This window comes from Psittacula echo, assembly GCF_963264785.1.
Source record: "Psittacula echo genome assembly, chromosome: 5".
Classification (NCBI taxonomy): Eukaryota; Metazoa; Chordata; class Aves; order Psittaciformes; family Psittacidae; genus Psittacula; species Psittacula echo.
In genome coordinates this window covers 17,913,397-17,932,652 of record NC_137739.1, presented here as the reverse complement: position 1 = coordinate 17,932,652, position 19,256 = coordinate 17,913,397, and the positions used below count along the sequence as shown (strand labels likewise).

At 45.7% G+C, this 19,256-nt stretch overlaps 1 protein-coding gene across 2 annotated transcripts in view; it reads right to left on the bottom strand.

Moving 5' to 3' along the window:
- Positions 1–2,786: 2,786 nt before the first annotated feature.
- SEC14L5 (SEC14 like lipid binding 5) overlaps positions 2,787–19,256 on the bottom strand; it is a 37,868-nt gene continuing 21,398 nt past the window's right edge. For both annotated transcript variants that reach the window (XM_080617392.1, XM_080617391.1), the window contains exons 5-16: positions 17,825–17,953; positions 16,941–17,169; positions 14,846–14,958; positions 10,314–10,503; positions 9,377–9,465; positions 8,783–8,853; positions 7,989–8,160; positions 7,193–7,327; positions 6,664–6,801; positions 5,654–5,899; positions 5,122–5,300; positions 2,787–4,025 (exon numbers count right to left, since the gene is read on the bottom strand). In XM_080617392.1, the coding sequence (XP_080473518.1) occupies positions 3,920–4,025; positions 5,122–5,300; positions 5,654–5,899; positions 6,664–6,801; positions 7,193–7,327; positions 7,989–8,160; positions 8,783–8,853; positions 9,377–9,465; positions 10,314–10,503; positions 14,846–14,958; positions 16,941–17,169; positions 17,825–17,953 (1,797 nt within the window). In that variant the 3' untranslated portion in view covers positions 2,787–3,919. The remainder of the gene's footprint in view (positions 4,026–5,121; positions 5,301–5,653; positions 5,900–6,663; positions 6,802–7,192; positions 7,328–7,988; positions 8,161–8,782; positions 8,854–9,376; positions 9,466–10,313; positions 10,504–14,845; positions 14,959–16,940; positions 17,170–17,824; positions 17,954–19,256) is intronic.

The following is a 19,256-nucleotide window of genomic DNA, read 5'->3' as shown; positions in this document are numbered from 1 at the left end:
GGACAGACAGGACCACTCTTGCCTCCCCCCACCCCAGCAAGTGCAAGAGTCCCAGAAACCGCCAGGAGGTGCCCTCAGTGCCTGTCACTTCTGCCTACAGCAGTTTAAAAAGCCCTTTTCAAAGTTAAAATATAAGAAAATGGTCAGTCACAAGGATTCACCAGGTGGCAACAGAGATGCTGCCCTGGCTGGAGCAGCTCTGCTCTGGAGCCAGGCTGAGAGAGCTGGGCTTGTTCAGCCTGGAGCAGAGAAGGCTCCTTAAGGGGAGACCTTGGAGCAGCTCCAGTGCCTAAAGGGGCTACAAGAAACCTGGAGAGGGGCTTTGGACAAGGGCCTGTAGGGACAGGACAAGGGGGAATGGCTTTAACCTGCCAGAGGGGAGACTGAGATGAGCTCTTAGGCAGAAGTTCTTCCCTGTGAGGGTGCTGAGGCGCTGGCACAGGTTGCCCAGAGAAGCTGTGGCTGCCCCATCCCTGGCAGTGTTCAAGGCCAGGTTGGACGGGGCTTGGAGCAACCTGGTCTGGTGGAAGGTGTCCCTGCCCGTGGCAGGGGATTGGAACTGGATGAACTTTAAGGTCCTTTCCAACCCAAACCTGTCTGGGATTCTATAAGAACTCAGTCCAGCCTCGTGGCCCTCTCCAGTACCTGCCCTCTGGTGCCACACTCTATGTCTGCCTTTCCTTGTTCTGTTGGAACAGAATTCAGCAAATGCCAGGATGGGGAAAAGCTGTAGGAATTGCCAATAATAAAGGTTTCATCCATGGCCCTACTTAACTGTAACTGATGCACAACACTGTGCCTACAGCCCCACAACACTGCATATGAACCACGGCAACAGCTCTTCGAGGTAGATGTTGCGTTTTGCAACGGAATACTGGAAAGAGGGGGAAGCTCCTCAGTAAGCTGGAGCTCCATTTAGTTACCTGAACACAGCCTGAGCTCACTGATCTCACCAAGGAGCTGCTGCTGGGACACTGAACTTGTCCCCATCTCAACTCACAAGAGGTTGCTGTGAAGGAAAAAGCATGGTTTATTTTCTGATGTCATTTTTTTGGGGGGGGGTGGGGAGGGAAGGTGATTTAAAAGAATTTTGCTTCTCTTTTATGTGCCGATGGGCAAAATCACATTTAAAAAGCAGAGCACTGCCACAACATCCAGGCTGGTGCCAGCTTTCTTCTGTTAACATTCAGGAAGAAAGCAATCTCTATTGGATTACTGAAAGTGGTAGCCAATTTTGCTTAAAATTGACAAAGAAGCCACCACAAGCTGCCTCCTAAACAGACATGAGCTGGAATCTCTTGGACCAAAGAGTGATACTGCTGAGGAACAGGGATAAAAAGGAGGCTGTGATTTCTCTGGAGGCAGGAGGAGGGAGTGCTCCCTGCAACCAACCCTTTGGCTCTTCCTGGCTCCTTCAGAGCCCTGGCCTCCCTCCAGGTGCCCCACTGACAGGAGTTAAACACCCAAACCAGCTACTGGTGGGAGAACAGCACAGGCCATGTTTGACAGTAAAATAATAATCCAGTGCAATGGAAGATATTCTTAACCAGAGCAAGCCAAGGGAAACTGGAATGTCACCACCATGGGACATGACCAGCTACGTAAGAAGCTGAAATCCTGCATCAGCACAGGGAAGGTGAGGCTGGGTTTGCTCCTGGTGCTTTGGAAGTCCATTTGAAACTTTCTAGCATCAGAATTAGTTACAGGTAAAGGATTTGACATGAGGGATACACACGTGTGCTTTTAGTTCCAGTATTCTTGATTTTCCAGAGCAAAGGCAGTGCTCTTGCCTCTGTCAGACTCCAATGATGCTGTAATGCCAGAGCCAGAAGTTTCATTCATCTGGGAGAAACAATGAAGTCCATGGGAATACCTGGAGAACTCTGAAAGCAGAATTTCCCCATGGCCTGCATTAGTTACCTGTTCCACTCTTACAGTGCAAGATGCAAGGTGGGAGAGCAATTGCCTTACCTCCAACTCTGAAAACACCCAAACAGCTCATATGAACACAATGAGGTCTTTGTCTCCCATTGTTCCAGATATGGGGGGAGGTTCCTTTCTTCTCCTGCAACACCTGGTACTTCCAAAGCAGTCATTAAAAAAGGATTAGTGCTGTTCTTGGCCACACAGATTCCATCAGCCTTAAAAGTTTGGTGAGAGGGAAAGCAGCACCAAGTCCTTGCTGAGGAAGATGCTGTGGGTGATGCACGGACGGCTGTGCCCAAGGAGGAATTGCACTTCCACCACCAGCCATGCTCCCAGTTTGTGCTGCTCCCCAGCTGGGGACTGGAAGCTTCTTCAGGTTAGGCCACATGTGACATGAGCTGCTTGGCTGGGATAGCTCCAACTGCTGCAGGATCCAACAGTCTTCCTGATCCTTCTGCAGGCAGCAGATCTGTCAGAGGTAACCTCCATGGTGGGGATGAGGTCTTCACACAGCACAGCTGGATCCAAAAGCAAACATCTGTCCACATCACAAGTCCTGCCAGCTGCAGACACTGCCCAAGGGCAATGGAGTATGTGACATCTATTCTCATTTTGTTGCCACCTAGACAAGAACACAACTTCCCTACCCAACCTGATAACTGGATCACTGGTGCCTTTGTGGCACATCTGTTCTCTGGAATAATCAGTGGAGATGAGGGACAAAGGTAGTATTTTTGGTGTGTCAAAGATGCACCATTTTCTTCCAGCTCCTAACTCCATCCTCACTTCTCAATACTAAGAAACATCCCTTCAGAGTCCCCAGGCCTTGGAATGTCACCCCCCCCCCCCTTGCAGGAGACAGCAACACACAGCCCTTACCCAAGTGCTGGGTATGATACAGCCCTTAACAGACAGCATCCAGCAATCCCAAAGAGTAGAATCTCAGTAGAAAGAGTTCTTGGGATTGAAGACCATCAGTTATGCCTTTCTACAACAAAGTTCATCCCATTAAAAAAGGTGACTGGATTTAATAAATAGTAATTTTTGAAGTTACAAATAAGTTAAAAATTAATTTAGATAAGCTAGTATTTGAATAAATACCTTTCAGTAAGAGCTTAAATACATACATGCCTTTTCTTGAAGTTTTCTCTTCAAGTTAACTTGTGTTTTAATAAAGCAAGGTCTATAATACTGCCATAAAATTCTGTGCCTTCAGGAAACAAAATATTGCTTTTCTTAGCCCTTGGTAATATGATTCACCTCCCATCCACTTTGATGAGATAGGTTGGATCTACTCATTATTGCTTATAAACCTGAGGAAAGAGGAACAGTAGTCTTTCAGAAAGATGCTGCTTGCTGGAGTCAGATTCCCTTCTCAAAACCCATTACAACTTGTGGGTTAAAAACAATCCAGCCCATTTCCTAGTAGCATCCTGCCAGATCAGAAGAGGTTTTAGGTTTGACCCTGGAACTGACTTTTGAAACATCCTCTCTGTATAAAGGAATTCCCAGTTTAAGTCCTTGCACTTGAAGTGCCCATTTCACACTCTGATATGTAACTGGCACCCTGGGCACCCAGGAAACTAGATTTGTTTTGCTACAGATGAATAGTCCTACAGAGCAAACAGATAAGGCAACATCAGTCTCCTCTACATAGGAAAAGGACTGACTGGAAAGAGCCCTTTCAAGTGGAGTAACACAGATTCATGCAAACTGACATTCATCCAAAACCCATTTGTGAAGAAGACTACTGAGAAGTAGGCATCTGATATAAAAATTTCTAAGTCTGCCACATGAATGCTAAGGTTTGATGCTCACAGCAGCTCCCAGAAGCCTCTCTGTGCCCAAATGGCTGCTCCCTGTGGTGAGGCAAATGACTGCCTCCTGCCTCCATGCTCAGCCTCTGGAGGCTCTTTGGTTTGGTGCACAGAGCAGCTCTAGGGGGCCAGGAAGCCCTGGGTGACTCTTCCTTCCTGCTGCAGCCTCAGCTCTGTTATCTAGAAAGATGGGAGCTGCTCTGGGACTGGCTGGACGACGTGGTAGCTCCACTCAGCTGAGAAAAGCCACTGTTGCAAGATTCCAGACTTGACATGGATCCCCTGGGATGGAACAACACAGATTTGTTAGTAAGGCAGCTATTAATGAAGAACTCCACACATTTGACAGATCAACTTGCACTCTGTAACACTTGCAAAGGTATTTTATATTTTGTCCCATCGTTTTCAACTAAGAATCTCCATGTCATAACGACAAATTAATTTGCCAGAGACATCCATTTTCCATGTTACACATACTACACCTCATCTCCTGCAGTTATTCTGGGAGCAGGATGCAGCTGGAGCTGCTGTGGAGCTGCATTCACTGCCCCTGAGCAGAAAGGAATGCTCAGGAGCACTCCAAATGCTGAGTGATGCAGCTGTCACTACTAACCTAGGAATTCCAGCCTGCTAAGCATGAGAGACTCAACTTCAGCATGTCCAGCCATAGGCTTCAGCTCTTTCTGGCCAAGGAAACAGGGCTCACTGTAACTGTGACTGCCTACTCTTCCCATCATACTTTATGCAAGTCAAGTGACAAGTAACAGGTTTTAATGACTGAAGTGAGGAATTTGCTGCTGCTCCAACTCCACAGGATCTAGCCAGGTCACATTTCCAAGGCCACCACCTGCAAATCTGTTCTACCTCCTCCATCTCCTAGCAAAAGGTTAAGTACTTACAAAGAATTTAAATTACTGGGTGACTGAAGAAATACTTCTAGCATTAGAAGAAGCCAGGCAAATCCTGCCTGGGTTGTTGCATTCACCTATTCACCACTGAGCTTTCTCAAGTGCCAAATGAACTATGTGTGAAATAACCCAGCTGGTATTTGATAAGTTACCCCAAAAGTAACTCTTCATAACTGTCCTAAGATAAAGACTCCTCAGTCTAAACTCTCCCCCCTTCTCCAGGTAGCTGTCAGCAAGAACTGAAGCAGATTCTACTGTGAACATACAGCCAAGAGGTCTCTCATTACCTACAGCACTAAAGGAGATTCTTTCTGCAAAATGCCACTAAGTTTGTCCCCATCTAACTTATCATCAGTGAAACCAATGACCTCCACAGGGCGTGCGTATCAACGTTTAACTCACACGCAGTTCTCTCCTTTGGCTTCTCTATTGGAAGTCACACAGTAGAACCCCCCCAGTACATCTCCTACCTGAAGTCCTTGGATGCAAGCACCTCGTAGTAGTATATAAGCTTGCACTTGTGACTGGAAACTTGCAGAGAGGCAAGAACATCATCCACCCGGGGGAGGCTGGTGGCAGCACAGGGGGGAGGGCCATGCATCTTCCACTGGAGAATATAAAAGCCAGGCCAGCGAGTGACATGAGATCCCTGGGAGAGAAAAAGTGCCATCACGTGACTATCATGTGCCTTAAGAAATAGCTGATTTTAGCAAAATCAAAAACAACTAGTGGAGCTGCCTACTTTGGGGAGCACGCATCATGGCACACCTCTAACGCTAGTGACAAAAGGTTATTTTCAATTAGGCTATCCTGGATTATGGAGTCTCTTTCCAATCGCTCACTCTAAATTAGGGCTGCAATAGCAGCCACTTTCACAGGGAATACAGAGAACAATGACCACAACAACTGCTTCTAAGCATGACATGATTTGCCTTGCCATCAATTCCTTCTCCTTGCCATCATGGCACCTTAGATCCATGCCAGGACCCAAAGACATCTGACCTGGATGCTCTCTCCTTCCCGGCAAACCAGTGGAGATTCCATATGGCTGTAATCCACCCCAAGGACCCACGTCTTGTCAATCAGCTGCACATTGTCCCCAGCAGCAGAAGTACTTGGTAATGTGGCTTCTTTGTGACTTGTTTCAGGAGCTCGTTTGGAGTGGAAGAGGCTGAACACCACATCTCCCTTCAGGATGTCAAAGTCCCATGTGATGACGGATTCCCCTTCCAGAATCTCCACAACTATCTAAGAAGGGAACAAAACAAGCCCATTGTAGAAAGTCAGATTCTAAGGGGACAGCCACTCTGCAAACATGCTTTTCTCCACCATCCTTCAGTTAAGCCATGGGCCTGGATTCCTAAGGAGGATACAAACCCACTTCCATCACCAGGCTTCTGCCACGGTACATCTACTCAGGTGTTTTTACCCCATCTCTCCTCTGTATCAAAGTTTCTTGTAAATAATTTACTAGCTCTAGGAAAATCTCAGCAGAACTGCTGCAAAGCATTTCAGACAGCAAAGAGCACTCCAAAAGGCACTGCTGCTTTTTAAGGAATCAAGCAGGCCAAGTCAGTTATGCACTATCAGTGAAGCTGGTGGACTGCTCAGACACTGAAGTGATGCTCTTCTGGACATTGTTTTCTGATGATCCCCATCACGACATTCCCAGTACTTACCTTCTTAAATCACCACTACTGCTGTCCCAGCTACACCACTGAGAATGGAAGCTGTACTATCAAGAAGGCAAACTGAGTGAGCTTTATTTCCCCGGAGGAGGATGAAGAGACTGCATCTTACAGAAGATGAAGCCACAGTAGAAAAGACACTGTTCCTCAAATTGCTATTCTTCACTTCCGCACTCCTGGCTGTTAGCTGGCACTAGCCTTCCCAGGAAAGGCATGCTGCTGAACCATCTTTGGGAGCACTTCATTGTTCTAGTCAGCCTTTAACAGAAGCAACACACCTGCAACATACCCTCCCCTGCAGCCTTGTGAAGTTCTGGTTTGTACCTCATGTGGAGCTCCTTTGAGGACACTTGCAGAGTGATAGATAGTTTCTGTCCATAACCGGATGTGATCTGAGTTCTCTGACTCATCTTCCATTTGATAAAGTGACTTGGGAACAAGGCCACCTTCTGGAACAGTACACTGGAAAAGTCAGACAAATATGACGGTTTAAACTAATCTAACGGCAAAGTATCAAGTCACCTGTACCACAAACCCTCACTGCCTGTCAGACAGAGGCTGACACCCTCAGCTGGTGTAAGATTCCACAGCAAAACTAATTACTTGAACTATAATAGTTTATCTAAGCTCCATGTGGACCTAACCTCAAACCCCCTTCCTCCAAGGCAGCATCACCACTTCAGGATGAAGTCTGTGCACAAGTTAACTTCACTGTGCTCAGAGCAGAAGTACCCCCACCAAAACAGAGGTTTAGCCATCTTTCAGAAGGGAATGGAAGAAGGCCAAAGCATTGAGGAGGAGGAAATGGACAATGCTTGCAGATTCCACCTGCACAATAGGAAGGAAAACTCACCATGCAGTCTCCTCCCAGGAAGTCTGGGATCACATCTTTGTCCACATAATCGACCAGCCCTCCTGGACCCTGATAGTTATTCCCACTATAAATGAGGAACTTCTGCCTTGTGTTCTCATTGATAAAGGGACTAACCTGAAATAGGACATGGATAGAAGATATCATTGTCACTGAGTGAAGTTAGAGACAATGTTTATACCATCTTACATGGATGCTTTAGGCTCTAAACTGGAAGGCCTCTGCAGCAGGAATACAGACCAGCAGACCACTTCCCCAGAGAAAGGGTAACAAAGAGCAAGCGTACAGTATCATCATCTCACAACAGGTTTTACCTCATGTAAAATGAGCTTGCAGTCACATCATCACATCTAAACCTCACAAGAAATTTAGCAACAATGTTTTCACGTTGCCAGAACAGCCATCAGGCACCAGGCAGAACCACATTTTTTATTACTCTTCAATGTTCTCCTGCATGAGATTAAAAACAAACCCCATTTGTCTTCTCCCATCAATATAAAACCTCACCAACTTTGGGTTACCATGGGCATGCATGAGGAGTTGAAGTTTATCTTTGACATCCTGTCCTGCCCCGGTGGACAACAACCACTGGAACCAAATGAGCTACAGGCACGTTATGGCTTGCTCTGTAGTGATGCTGTGGCCTCTTCAGGAGTTAAGCCACAAGTTCCTTGGAAGCTTTTCCCTCCCTAACCTTTCAAACAAGCAGAACTCACACTGACTGGATGATTTAGCTATTTGTACATGCACAAGATCCTGCAGTCCAGATTTCACCCACCAAAGTCCAGAGCACAGGAAAAACCCTGGGTGCTCGCACTATCAACAGTCTCCCCAGAGTCTCAGGGTAGTTGTCCTCCACAACCTCAATTATCCGAAGCAGGGCCTTAACTCCAGGCCGCCAGAGATGCCGCATGTTCAATCCTTCCAAGTCCACCAGACATGTCCAGGATCTAAAAGAACACATGGAAAAAGACCTATCAGAACTTCACTGCACAGTGGCTGAACCACAGACTATTTCAGTAACACTGCAGCCTGTACAGGTTCTAGTGAATCCACCAAGGGAGAGCAGCATTGCAGTGAAAAGCAGATCTCCACTCAGGCAGAGACATCCTGAATCTGGCTGAGCTTTCAGATAAAACAGACACTCAAGCCCAAAGGCAAGAACATATGGTGTCAGTGCAGAAGAGGATGAAGGCATCCAGGCCTATTCCTAAAATAATTCAAAAAGTATATTTTAAATGAAGGTGGAAACTGTTAGTTTCCTGTATAAAAAAAGAATTTGAAGGATCTGGATTAAAATCACCAATATTAGATTAAATTAATCTGAAATGCAGCATAAAAAGACATAAGGAAGGATCAATACTTGCTTTCATATGAAGCTGTAGAATTTATCAGCATTGAAGTCCACTATGTACAGTACCCAAAGCCCAGGAACAGCCCAGAACATGGACCCACTGCCATCTATCTGCAGCGTAATCCTAAGGACATCATCTAAAATCTTCACACAGAAGGTTTTTTCTCAACATGTCAATTCAAACTCTGTAAGGATACAAGAAAATTAACTGTACTAACGTGATGGGGCGGCCAAAGATGTTGGTGTTTTCCTCACACCTCTTTTGTCCTTCCTCATTAATTGACAGAACCTGAAATGAAAGCCCATACAGAGTGGGGTTAGCAGTCACACTGAGTGAGAAACCAGGACAGGCAGGAGATCTTATTTCAAAAATCAGAACCTAGAAGTACACCAGCTTGAGAACTTGCAGTGTACAAAACAGAGTAAAGTTTACATTAAAAAAGGCTTCTGTACTGAAAAGTTGAGCTGATCATACAAGGTACAGATACTGAAAATCTAAGATGAAGTAGCAGAATCTCAAGATCAAATGTTATTAGCTGAGCTACATGAGAGGGCCATGGAAACTGTATGGTGAACTGCAGGTTATCAGAAAGCCTCTTTCTGGCCAATCTGTACCATTACAAAAGCTTCACTTCTGTCTCTGCAGGAAGACGGAGCAGCTGTGCCATGCCATGTCACTAAGCCAACTCTGAGTTGCCAGCCACACAACACAGAAATTGTGTCAGGCAGGTAGATTGCTGCGGCTCTATAACATGCTAAACACCCCAAGGGAGATGGGAGTAGTTTGGGTGAGAAAGGAAAATACAACTCACGTGTCGCAGCAATGATTCCTCTCCCAAAGCTTTCACCAAACCTTTTGTGTCCATCTGGCCAAGACGAAGGATGTAGAGGGGTCGTCCATCTTAAAAAAAAAAAAAAAAAATTAAAATTAGAAAGGGCCACATGAAATCACAGAATCCCAGACTGGTTTGGGTTGGAAGGGACCTTAAAGCTCATCCAGTTCCAACCTGTGCCATGGGCAGGGACCCCTTCCACTAGACCAGGTTGCTCCAAGCCCTGTCCAACCTGGCCTTGAACACTGCCAGGGATGGGGCAGCCACAGCTTCTCTGGGCAACCTGTGCCAGCGCCTCAGCACCCTCACAGGGAAGAACTTCTGTGTTATACCTAACCTGAACATCCCTGTTTCAGTTTAAACCCCTTGTCCTATTGCTACAATCCTCAATTAAGAGTCCCTCTCCAGCATCCTTGTAGGCCCCCTTCAGATACTGGAAGGCTGCTTTGAGGTCTCCACACAGCTTCTCTTCTCCAGGCTCAAAAGCCTCAACTTTCTCAGCCTCTCGTCATACAGGAGGTGCTTCAGCCCCTGATCATCCCTGTGGCCTCCTCTGGACTTGCCCCAACAGCTCCATGTCCTTCTTATGCTGAAGACACAAGAACTGCACACAGTGCAGCAAGTAGGGCCTCACAAGAGCAGAGTAGAGGGGCAAGATAACCTCCATTGACCTGCTGGTCACGCTCTTTTTGATATATGAAATATTTTAAAAGGATAAAAATCACATCCAAAGGCAGCCTTATCAAAATGATGCTGCTTTGGACTCACTCTAGTCTGCCTCATCTGTGCAGAGAAAATAAAGTTACAGCAAAACAGAGTGGCTATTTACATGAGTGGCTTTGTTAATGTTTAAATTGTCAATACTCACAAGGTCCTATAATCAACCCGTGCCCTAATGCAAGGGGCAGCTTCTCACCTTTGTCTTGGTAATGCCACCCTCCAGTGTAGTATTCATCCAGGAGGGCTGGAGGCCTCCAGGACTGAAGGATGTAATCCACCTGGTACTGCTTGCGCCAAGACAGCGACTGGCAGAGCATTTCTCGAGCCTTGTCGATGTTGAAGTCCCGTGCCCGCAGGAACCGAAGGATATGCTCATCTTTAGGGATCTGAGAGAAGAGAAAGTCCAAGATCAAGAGTGCTACATTACCTGTACCACTATTCCATAAATAAAGCCCACAGAGAAGCATGTACCATTTTTTAGCCTCTTAAAATGAAGATAAATAGACTTACATTCCTTCTGCCTCCCTCCTCACCTAATCCAGCTGAATGCAGCAGATGGTGCTAGGAGCACAACGAAGGGACTGATTCACAGCCTGTGAGAAGTCTTTCACTGATCCCAAAGCCCCAGCAAACTGAGCTTGCTGAAGTTTCCCTCAGGTAGCTATCCCAAAAGGACAAACAAAATACTGTATGAAAGCATGAGCTGCAAGCTGACTGCCCATAGGGGAAAATCAAAGGATGGAAAGCATCCATAGGTAACATGTTACCTGAGCTTAAGCACTGTTTGGAGGGAGATCATGACACCATGGTCTTTGAGTGATTACCCCCTACACCAATTCCAGCTCTCATGCAGATCCCCTTTCTGCGTTGCTTTGCTGCTGACAATTTCTCCCTGGTATTGTCTCAACAGGAAAGCATTAGAGTTCTTTCACAAGCTTCCCTGCCTCATCACATCATACTAACTCCTGCCAAAACATATTGACCAGAACTACAAGAAGTAGTTATTGTAGTCTGGTCAAATCTCTATCTCTCATCCCAACACTTTCTATCAGTAATTCTAGCAGCACAAAAGGTTTTCCAAATCAGGTCTGTAGAACGGCTTATTCCAACTTTCTTCTCAATCTCACGTGTTCCCTCTTAGCTGAAAATAAAAATCAAAGATTTGCCAGTAATACTAAGCATCAGGAACTAACAATAAACCTGACAGATTCCACAGCAGGGCCAAATTTGACTAAAAGCGTGTCAAGCTGCAAACTCAAATGGATTCTAGCTGCATATGCTGCTCTGCTTTTTTCTCCTCACCCCAACTCCCCCAGAAGTGTTTGGCCTCATCTGCTACATCAAGCTTCTATTAAAAATTCAAGTTCCGGCAAGCAGGGATAGCCTCTTTTGGAGTGTCTGTACTGACTGAGCATGACCTAAGCAATCTGAGCCCTGCTGTAGGACAGATAAAAGCTCATATTTGGGAGTCAAAGCTCTTCTGTTTGTTCACTGACATGCTCATAACAATAGAAAACAGGGGAGAAAGCAGAGCCATCATCTGTGTCGGACTGGGAGCAACCCCACTATCACAACCTGGTATGAAACTGCAAGAGATATTAAGAATTGATTCCACCTAAAGAAAGGGGTAGGGTTCAGGCAGCCCAAAGCAAAGCCTAGAAGCACCTGAAGAGATAGGAGATTAACAATGTTCAGCATACTCTAATGCTGCAAACACCGCATTTATCTCGCATGGGAAGAAGGGGGCAGCCATCCCAAATAAGATCTCTATGGTATTTATAAGAACACCACCAAAGTTTTCTGCATCAGAGCAAGGGTAAAAGCAGCAGAACTCTTATCAGCTGATTTATGTTTGTGTTTCTGCTGCTCAGAGGAAACCGATACTCCCCAGACAACACACAAACCCCACAAACATCTACAACAGCCCCCAGATCTCCTGTAAGACCCAGGAGATGGAATGGCTCTTAGGTTTTGGTATGTTTCAAGCCTATATAGTCCATAGCCTCAGTAAGAGGCAAATTTAGCACTTCTGTTTAGACCAAAGGCAGGGACCTCCAGGGACTTACTCCATAGTGTAGTCTCTTAGCTTTATCCAAACAAAGCAGTAACTCCCATATGAAGTTTTAATCTCAGCCTTGTTTTCTCTTTACCAGTGAAACTACATGTACTCTTCTGCATAGTGCAAAGCCATTGATTACTAGCTGTAAGTATCTGCAATTTTAACACCATTTGATGATTGTTTCTTCAGCCACTCAGATTTTTAAAGCAGTGATAAATCTGGTCCTAAAGGATGTCTTCTTTGGAGAGAACAGGGACTGGATAGTGAAATAAGATAAAGACAAAAAAAAAAAGAATAAAAAGGATCATGACCACCTCTATGAGGGTGCTCAGGCGCTGGCACAGGTTGCCCAGAGAAGCTGTGGCTGCCCCATCCCTGGCAGTGTTCAAGGCCAGGTTGGACAGGGCTTGGAGCAACCTGGTCTAGTGGAAGGTGTCCCTGCCCATGGCACAGGTTGGAACTGGATGAGCTTTAAGGTCCCTTCCAACCAAAACCAGTCTGGGATTCTATGATTTTCCAAGAAACAGAAGATCTACAAATATTTTTTGATAGAGGAATAAGGACAGCCTTGCTTCAAATTAAGAGAGCAGATTCTCACAGCAAGGTAACAGCCTCTTCAGAGAAAACTCAGCTCATGTAGGGCAAGTTCCCAATTTTCTATTATACTGACAAGCAATCAAAATCCACCTAACTCCTTACCCCTACCCCCCAAAAAACCCCCAATCATTTCAATTGTGCTTCTTCCACCTGACCAGGATCCTTGGAGATCCCATGCATGGATAAAGTCTCACTGTCTTACTCTCATCTAGGGCTCATTTTCAGCTGGTTACCCAATAGCTGAGACATCTCTTACCACATAGAAGTCCATACTGTTTACTGGACAGGTCACTATCAACTTGAAAAGCCTTGCACCCCATATTTCATAACATAATTATGCCTGGGCATTGATCCTTACCCTTTGCTTTATGTCTGCTTGTTGTCAAACCCCTTTTATCTGACAGGAAGTTGATCATGGGAGACAGATCACAACCAATACTTAGTAGAGGCCATTTCATCAGTGAAGCTGTTATTAGCAGTGCACACACACTGTTACCTGGTTAGCTGGGAGGCCAGCCCCAGCTGTTTATTCAGAGGCTGAGAATCATAGTGACACGATAGGAGCTTGCAGGTAGGTATTCAGACAGCCCTTCAGTCCTTTTTTCTGTTGAGGGTGTATATATTCCTATAGGCTCTACCTGCGTCTAGCAGCCAGCATACTTTTGGACATGGTCTGAGTTACACAACCTGTTGTTGATGCTACTCTAAGACCACTTGCCTTGGACAGATTTGGAAGATGCTTGGTGTTCTCAATGTATCAGCTCACAGGTCAACAGTGCTGGTATTCTCTGGAGCCTGTCAGCTGCTGGGAGCCTTTCACACATTACCTCAACCCCTTCTGTTCTTCTCTTCAGCCTGTGGTTTTCTGGTAACTGTTTCTCCATCCACATTCATAGGTACCAACAAAACCCACACACACTCTCTCACAGAAAGGGCCTTCAAGTTCAGTAACAAAACTATAGCCCTAAAATCTGTTACATTTTATTTCTACATAGCCAATTAGTTTTTCCAAGAAGAAACAAGGCTTTTATAAGTCACGTTTAAGCTATTACACCTCACTTCATACTCAGATGAGACATGCCCTCTTCTCAGCTCTCAAAGACACAAGGCACATAGAAAGCACAGTAGCCTCTTTTGGAAAGGCCAGTTCAAAGAAAAAGACAAATCCAAAGCCCATGACTGCAGAATACCTTCTAACTCATTGTGTATGGCTGACAGAGCAGTTACCTTCTAAGTCAGGAAGCTATTACTATTGAAACCTTATCTAGCTGTACTCTGTTTTCAAAGAGGGTCACTTGCTCCAACAATCTTTCTCCTGGTTTCCCCTCTTTGTAAGCAACATCCCACTACTTATCTATTCAGCTCACCCAGTTACTGCCTTTAGCTATCCTTGGTCCTTGCGTCCCACTCAATCTCTCTCCATCAGGAAACCTCAAGTTAGATCACCCTTGAGACATTCAAACTGCTCTAGATTTTTTCTTTTCTCATTCACATACTAGTTACCTCTTGGCCTGATCTAGACACTCCAACCAGGAAGAGCCCAAGCAGCTGCTGAAGCAGAGCTGTATCTCAGCAGAGTAGGGATACATCTAGCCCACAGCACCTCTGCTGCATTTCACGGAAATGTGTTTCTATCTCTACTAGCTGGCCAACTCCAGCTGTACTTGCCCGCATCTAGTGCCCTCAGCTCCTCTATTTTAGAAGCTTACACAACATACAAGATGCGACTGTCCCTACTTCCCACATACTAAAACAGTCCTGGGCAAACAGTCTGGGCAATCAAGCCCCAGCCAATGCCCACTCTAAACCCACAGCAAAACCTCTGGGCTTGAGGACCTTTCCCACACAAACCACTGAACCAAGCAACACAGGTCTGACACCACCAGATCCCACTGTAAGGTCACACAGGCTTTTTGCTACTCCTGGCCTTTCACCCAACCATGCCAACACAGCCAAGTCTCAGCACACAAATTGTCCATGAGCCTGGGTTTTACTGGAGGATTGAAGGCACACGAGGTACAAGAACCATGTGTTGAGGCTTGCACAGCATGCTCCCTGCCTCATCTACCCACCTTGCCTTTGTGCGTCTCTTGCAGCCACTGGCGCAGGCGGATCAAGCAGCTCTCCTGCATTGGGGTCAGCTGGCCCAGATAGCGCTCAATGTAGTCAGCATCCAGCTTGTCAGCTGGAGGGAATAAAAGAGAACAGTTCAGAGGAGACCTGGCATAGCCAGAAAGGAGATTTCTACACAGCAGGTTACTTAGGATTTACACTGGAAGAGCTCAGAAGCCGTCATTTTTGATGCCTAAGGGAAGTGAGGGATATTCTAACAGTGATTAGGGCATGACAACACAGACAACTTGTAAGAATCACTCTCCTGTCTTCTGGAATGCTAATATTTCATTCAACCCTGAACTGCTCCAGCAGGAACATAAGAAATATGACCCATCTCCGACACCTGGGTACTTAAATCCCCCTGTGCCCTACAGATCCCATGCAAAATTCCCATGACAAGAAGCTAAAAACCAGCTGGATGAAAATTTAAATATTTTTCTGCTTATAGGCACCAGAAAGGGACAACAACACTACCATAACACTACCATTTCTGACAGCAAGGGAGATTTTAAGGCATGAGGAGAAGCCCTGTGCATATCAGCAGCTCAAGTTCCCTCTAGATCAGAGGGAAAGGACAAGGGGTGGGAGACTGCCAGGATTCAGAGACAGAAGCAGATGTGCCATCCGAAGCTTGGATGTGCAAATGCCAGCAAGGAGAACATGGTACCCAAAGGGAAGCAAAGCACAGGCCAATAGCTGTGCTGGAGTTACGAAGGCACATGAGAAGGAGGGCTGGGAGACCCATTTCTGAGCTAGCTCTTCATCAAGCATGAAATTCTTTCAGCAAGTACCATTAACTACAGGATAAGGCCTGGACACCCACAGGATATGCTGGTACTGACTGATAATACAGAAATTATAGTGTAGAAGTGCTATGCCCCCACTGAATCCACCCAGCCAGCAAACAGGGGAGCAGTCCCAAGGAATCTGATCACTTTCTAAACATTAATATAAGCAAATAAATAAGAGCTACTCTTCTCTTCTGCTAGATGGGATCTGCCACTCTTAGAGTCACAGAATGGTTTGGGTTGGAAAGGACCTTAAGATCATCCAGTTCAAACCCCTTGCCATGGGAAGGGACACATCGCATCAGACCATGTCGTCCAAGACTCTGCCCAACCTAACCATGAACACTGCCAGGGATGGAGCATTTACCACTTCTCTGGGCAGCCTGTTCACCACAGGGAAGAACTCCTTCCTTATATCTAACCTGAACTTTCCCTGTTTAAGTTTGAACCCAATATTCCTCATCCCGTTGCTACAGTCCCTGATGAAGAGTCCCTCTCTCAGATCAACTTGAATCCCAAAGCACATTAATATTTCTCAGTCAGCTCCTTTGAGGTTTTTGATTCTTTTTCCAGATGAATTCCAATTCTCCTACCAGAGAAGGTCTGGTGACACCAGAACCATAGACAGTTCCAAATTCCAAGCCTTTCCCCTAGTTACACTCAGCAAAACAAGTGCTGTCTTTCCTTCTGAGGAATGACAACTCTTCTTTCTAATACCACAGCTCTCAATTAAAAAGTCCCTCCTATTTCTTTTTGCAGAGAAGAATTTTATTTAGTCTAGAAGATACCATCTTATCAACACACAAAGATCTAGAAAGATAAAATCCAATTCAAGCATCTTGTGTGAGAAAGGCATTAGGGAACATTCTACAAGTTTGTCTTGGCCTGATAAAGGTGCAAAGCCCATCCAAACAAATCCCCAAGAACATGAATTTTTAAATAGCTAAAACGTCTCACTATAATTTAGTTACAGCGTACTCAAGACACCTTTAAGTTTCTCAAATTTACGGTATAAAGTACCTTAAAGTTAGATTAAAACCAAGTTTTCTTCCTATGCTCAAACTAAACCTACTGCAGTCGCAGTTTTTCTTGGCTTTTCAGGGTTTTTTTTGGGGAAAAATTCCTTTGTTTGTGTTTTTCTTGAAGAAAATAACTTTCCTCCCTCCCCACCCACAATCCAGAAGAAAATCTTCATGCCAAAAGTAGTAAACCTAAACTTATTAGTCAGTGCTACTCAAGGCACTTAGATCTGGACATCACATACCATCAGAGCTGAGAGCTTCTGCTGGAGGGCAGGAGCTGCCAGTTTGCTCTTTGGTAGTTCCAAGAGCCCCAGAGTCAAGGGCTGCAGCAGCAGCAGCAGCAGCAGCATCTCCAGCAGCTGAGGTTTGCTCATCCTTCTGCCCACACACAGGGGGAGGTGTCCAGCGGGGGATGAACGTGATCCCTTGGGAGATCAGCTCCTTCAGATAGTGTTCAATCACCTCCTTGCCCTGAAGCGGATAACTCTCATTAGGAAAAAGCCACCCCCGTCTCCCCAGAACCAGCAAGGTGCAGGAAAGCTTTCCTCAGGACAGATGACTAATGCTGTTAAATAGAAGAAAACAGTTGTCTCTTTCCATCTGCACAACCCTGTTGGAAAACTTTCAGTATGAAAGCACCATACAAATGGTGAAAAAAAAAACTGGCCAAGCAAATGCCAATACTATGGATGTAGCTACCTTTATAACACTTGTATCCCCTCTCCTGCTCCCAAGCCATCAATTGGCTGCCCTGTTCCTATGCAGCCCAGGGGAAGAGAAAAGGCCACCAAAAGGAAACAGCTCTTCTCAAGCTGAGAGACAGGGTGCTAATTTTTACCCAGAACTTTCTCTTCCTGCAGAAGAACATTGTCCTCAGCGTGCGAGGAGCCTGGCACCCACTGCATCCACTGCCATCCTCCTCTGGCACAGCCTGCTCCCTCCTCTGCACAAACAAATCCCAGCAAGCATGCTGTTTTTCTGCTCATTGTATGCTGGCTCTTTCTTACTGAGAGATTTCAGAGATATCACCAAGGGTATAAAACTAGACTGGGTCTGTCTCACAGAGGCACAATGACAGCAGGTGTTTTAATTCGGGGTTTCTGGCACAAAGGAAAGCCCACCTTACCCGCTTGATGTTTGAGGTATACTGCTTCATGGCAATCTTTTCCACTGTGCTTTCAAAGCCAAAAAATGACTTGATGTCGAGAGATGCAGATTGTTCAAAGCAAGTCCACTCTTCATTCTCAGGGTGAACCTAAGCCCAAAGATAGACACAGGGTTGGATGGTAGCAGACATCTCACAACATATCAGTGCCCTTGCCCCTGGTACAACTGGCTATTTAATCTCCAGAGCTAGAGAGTGAAGGCACAGAAGAGGCTTCCCATGAGGCACCAACAGACCCGTATTTGACAGTCAGGTTAATTCTCCAGAGAAATTGAACGCATCATGAATTGGACATACTGATGTTTGTGGTTAACCCCAGCATTCTTCACATGCACAAGATTAAAAACTCTCCTTGCCCCAGCTGACCTGAACAGTAATATTCATAGCAAAAGTTGCACTAAAATAGTGACTGCTCTCTTAAAATCATGTCAAAGTTTCCTTACAGAAAGGCAGAGATTGCACATGCAATTGAAAACCCCTACATCTGCAAGAGGAGAAACACAAAACTTTATTTCTAGTTTTGCATAGGAAACTCAATCACTTATGTTGGTCATCCCCTCAGAACACAAGACATGGCAGAGCAGAGGGATTTCCCACTGCCAGTTCAATATAGAATCCCAGACTGGTTTTGGTTGGAAGGGACCTTAAAGCTCATCCAGTTCCAACCTGTGCCATGGGCAGGGACACCTTCCACTAGACCAGGTTGCTCTAAGCCCTGTCCAACCTGGCCTTGAACACTGCCAGGGATGGGGCAGCCACAGCTTCTCTGGGCAACCTGTGCCAGCGCCTCAGCACCCTCACAGGGAAGAACTTCTGCCTTATGTCTAACCTGAACTTTCCCTGTTTCAGTTTGAATCCATTGCCCCTTGGCCTATCATTACAGTCCCTGATAAAGAGTCCCTCTTCAGTATCCATGTACACCTTTCCTTTCTAGCCAGTTCCTCTCAGTTACTCTATATAAAACCTATGTAATCTTTTTCTCTTTCAAATTTAACCCTTTTCTGAGAAGGCTCAGCCTCTTCTCTGTAGGTGCTGCTGTTCACAAACTGACATGACAGAAAGAAATTCCAGCCCACACACAAAGACAGGAGCTCTATAAAGGACACAAATTCCCCCAGAGGAATATATTAAGTAACTGCAAGAGCAGGATCCTATTTCTCCAAGTTGTTTCAGAGAGCACTGCAGAAAAGGAAAGATGAGAATAAACCTGTTTCCGGTGCACTCTGGCAGGGAAAAAGGAACTGGTAAAAATAGAGCCGGGAAGCGCCATGAGGATGCAGCCCATGAACTCCCGCTCCACAGCTTCCCTCTGAACCCTGCTGCTGACTTTCCCTCCCAAGGACATGAGCGGGAGGCAACACAGCCGCAATCAGCAAGTACAACAACATCTGAG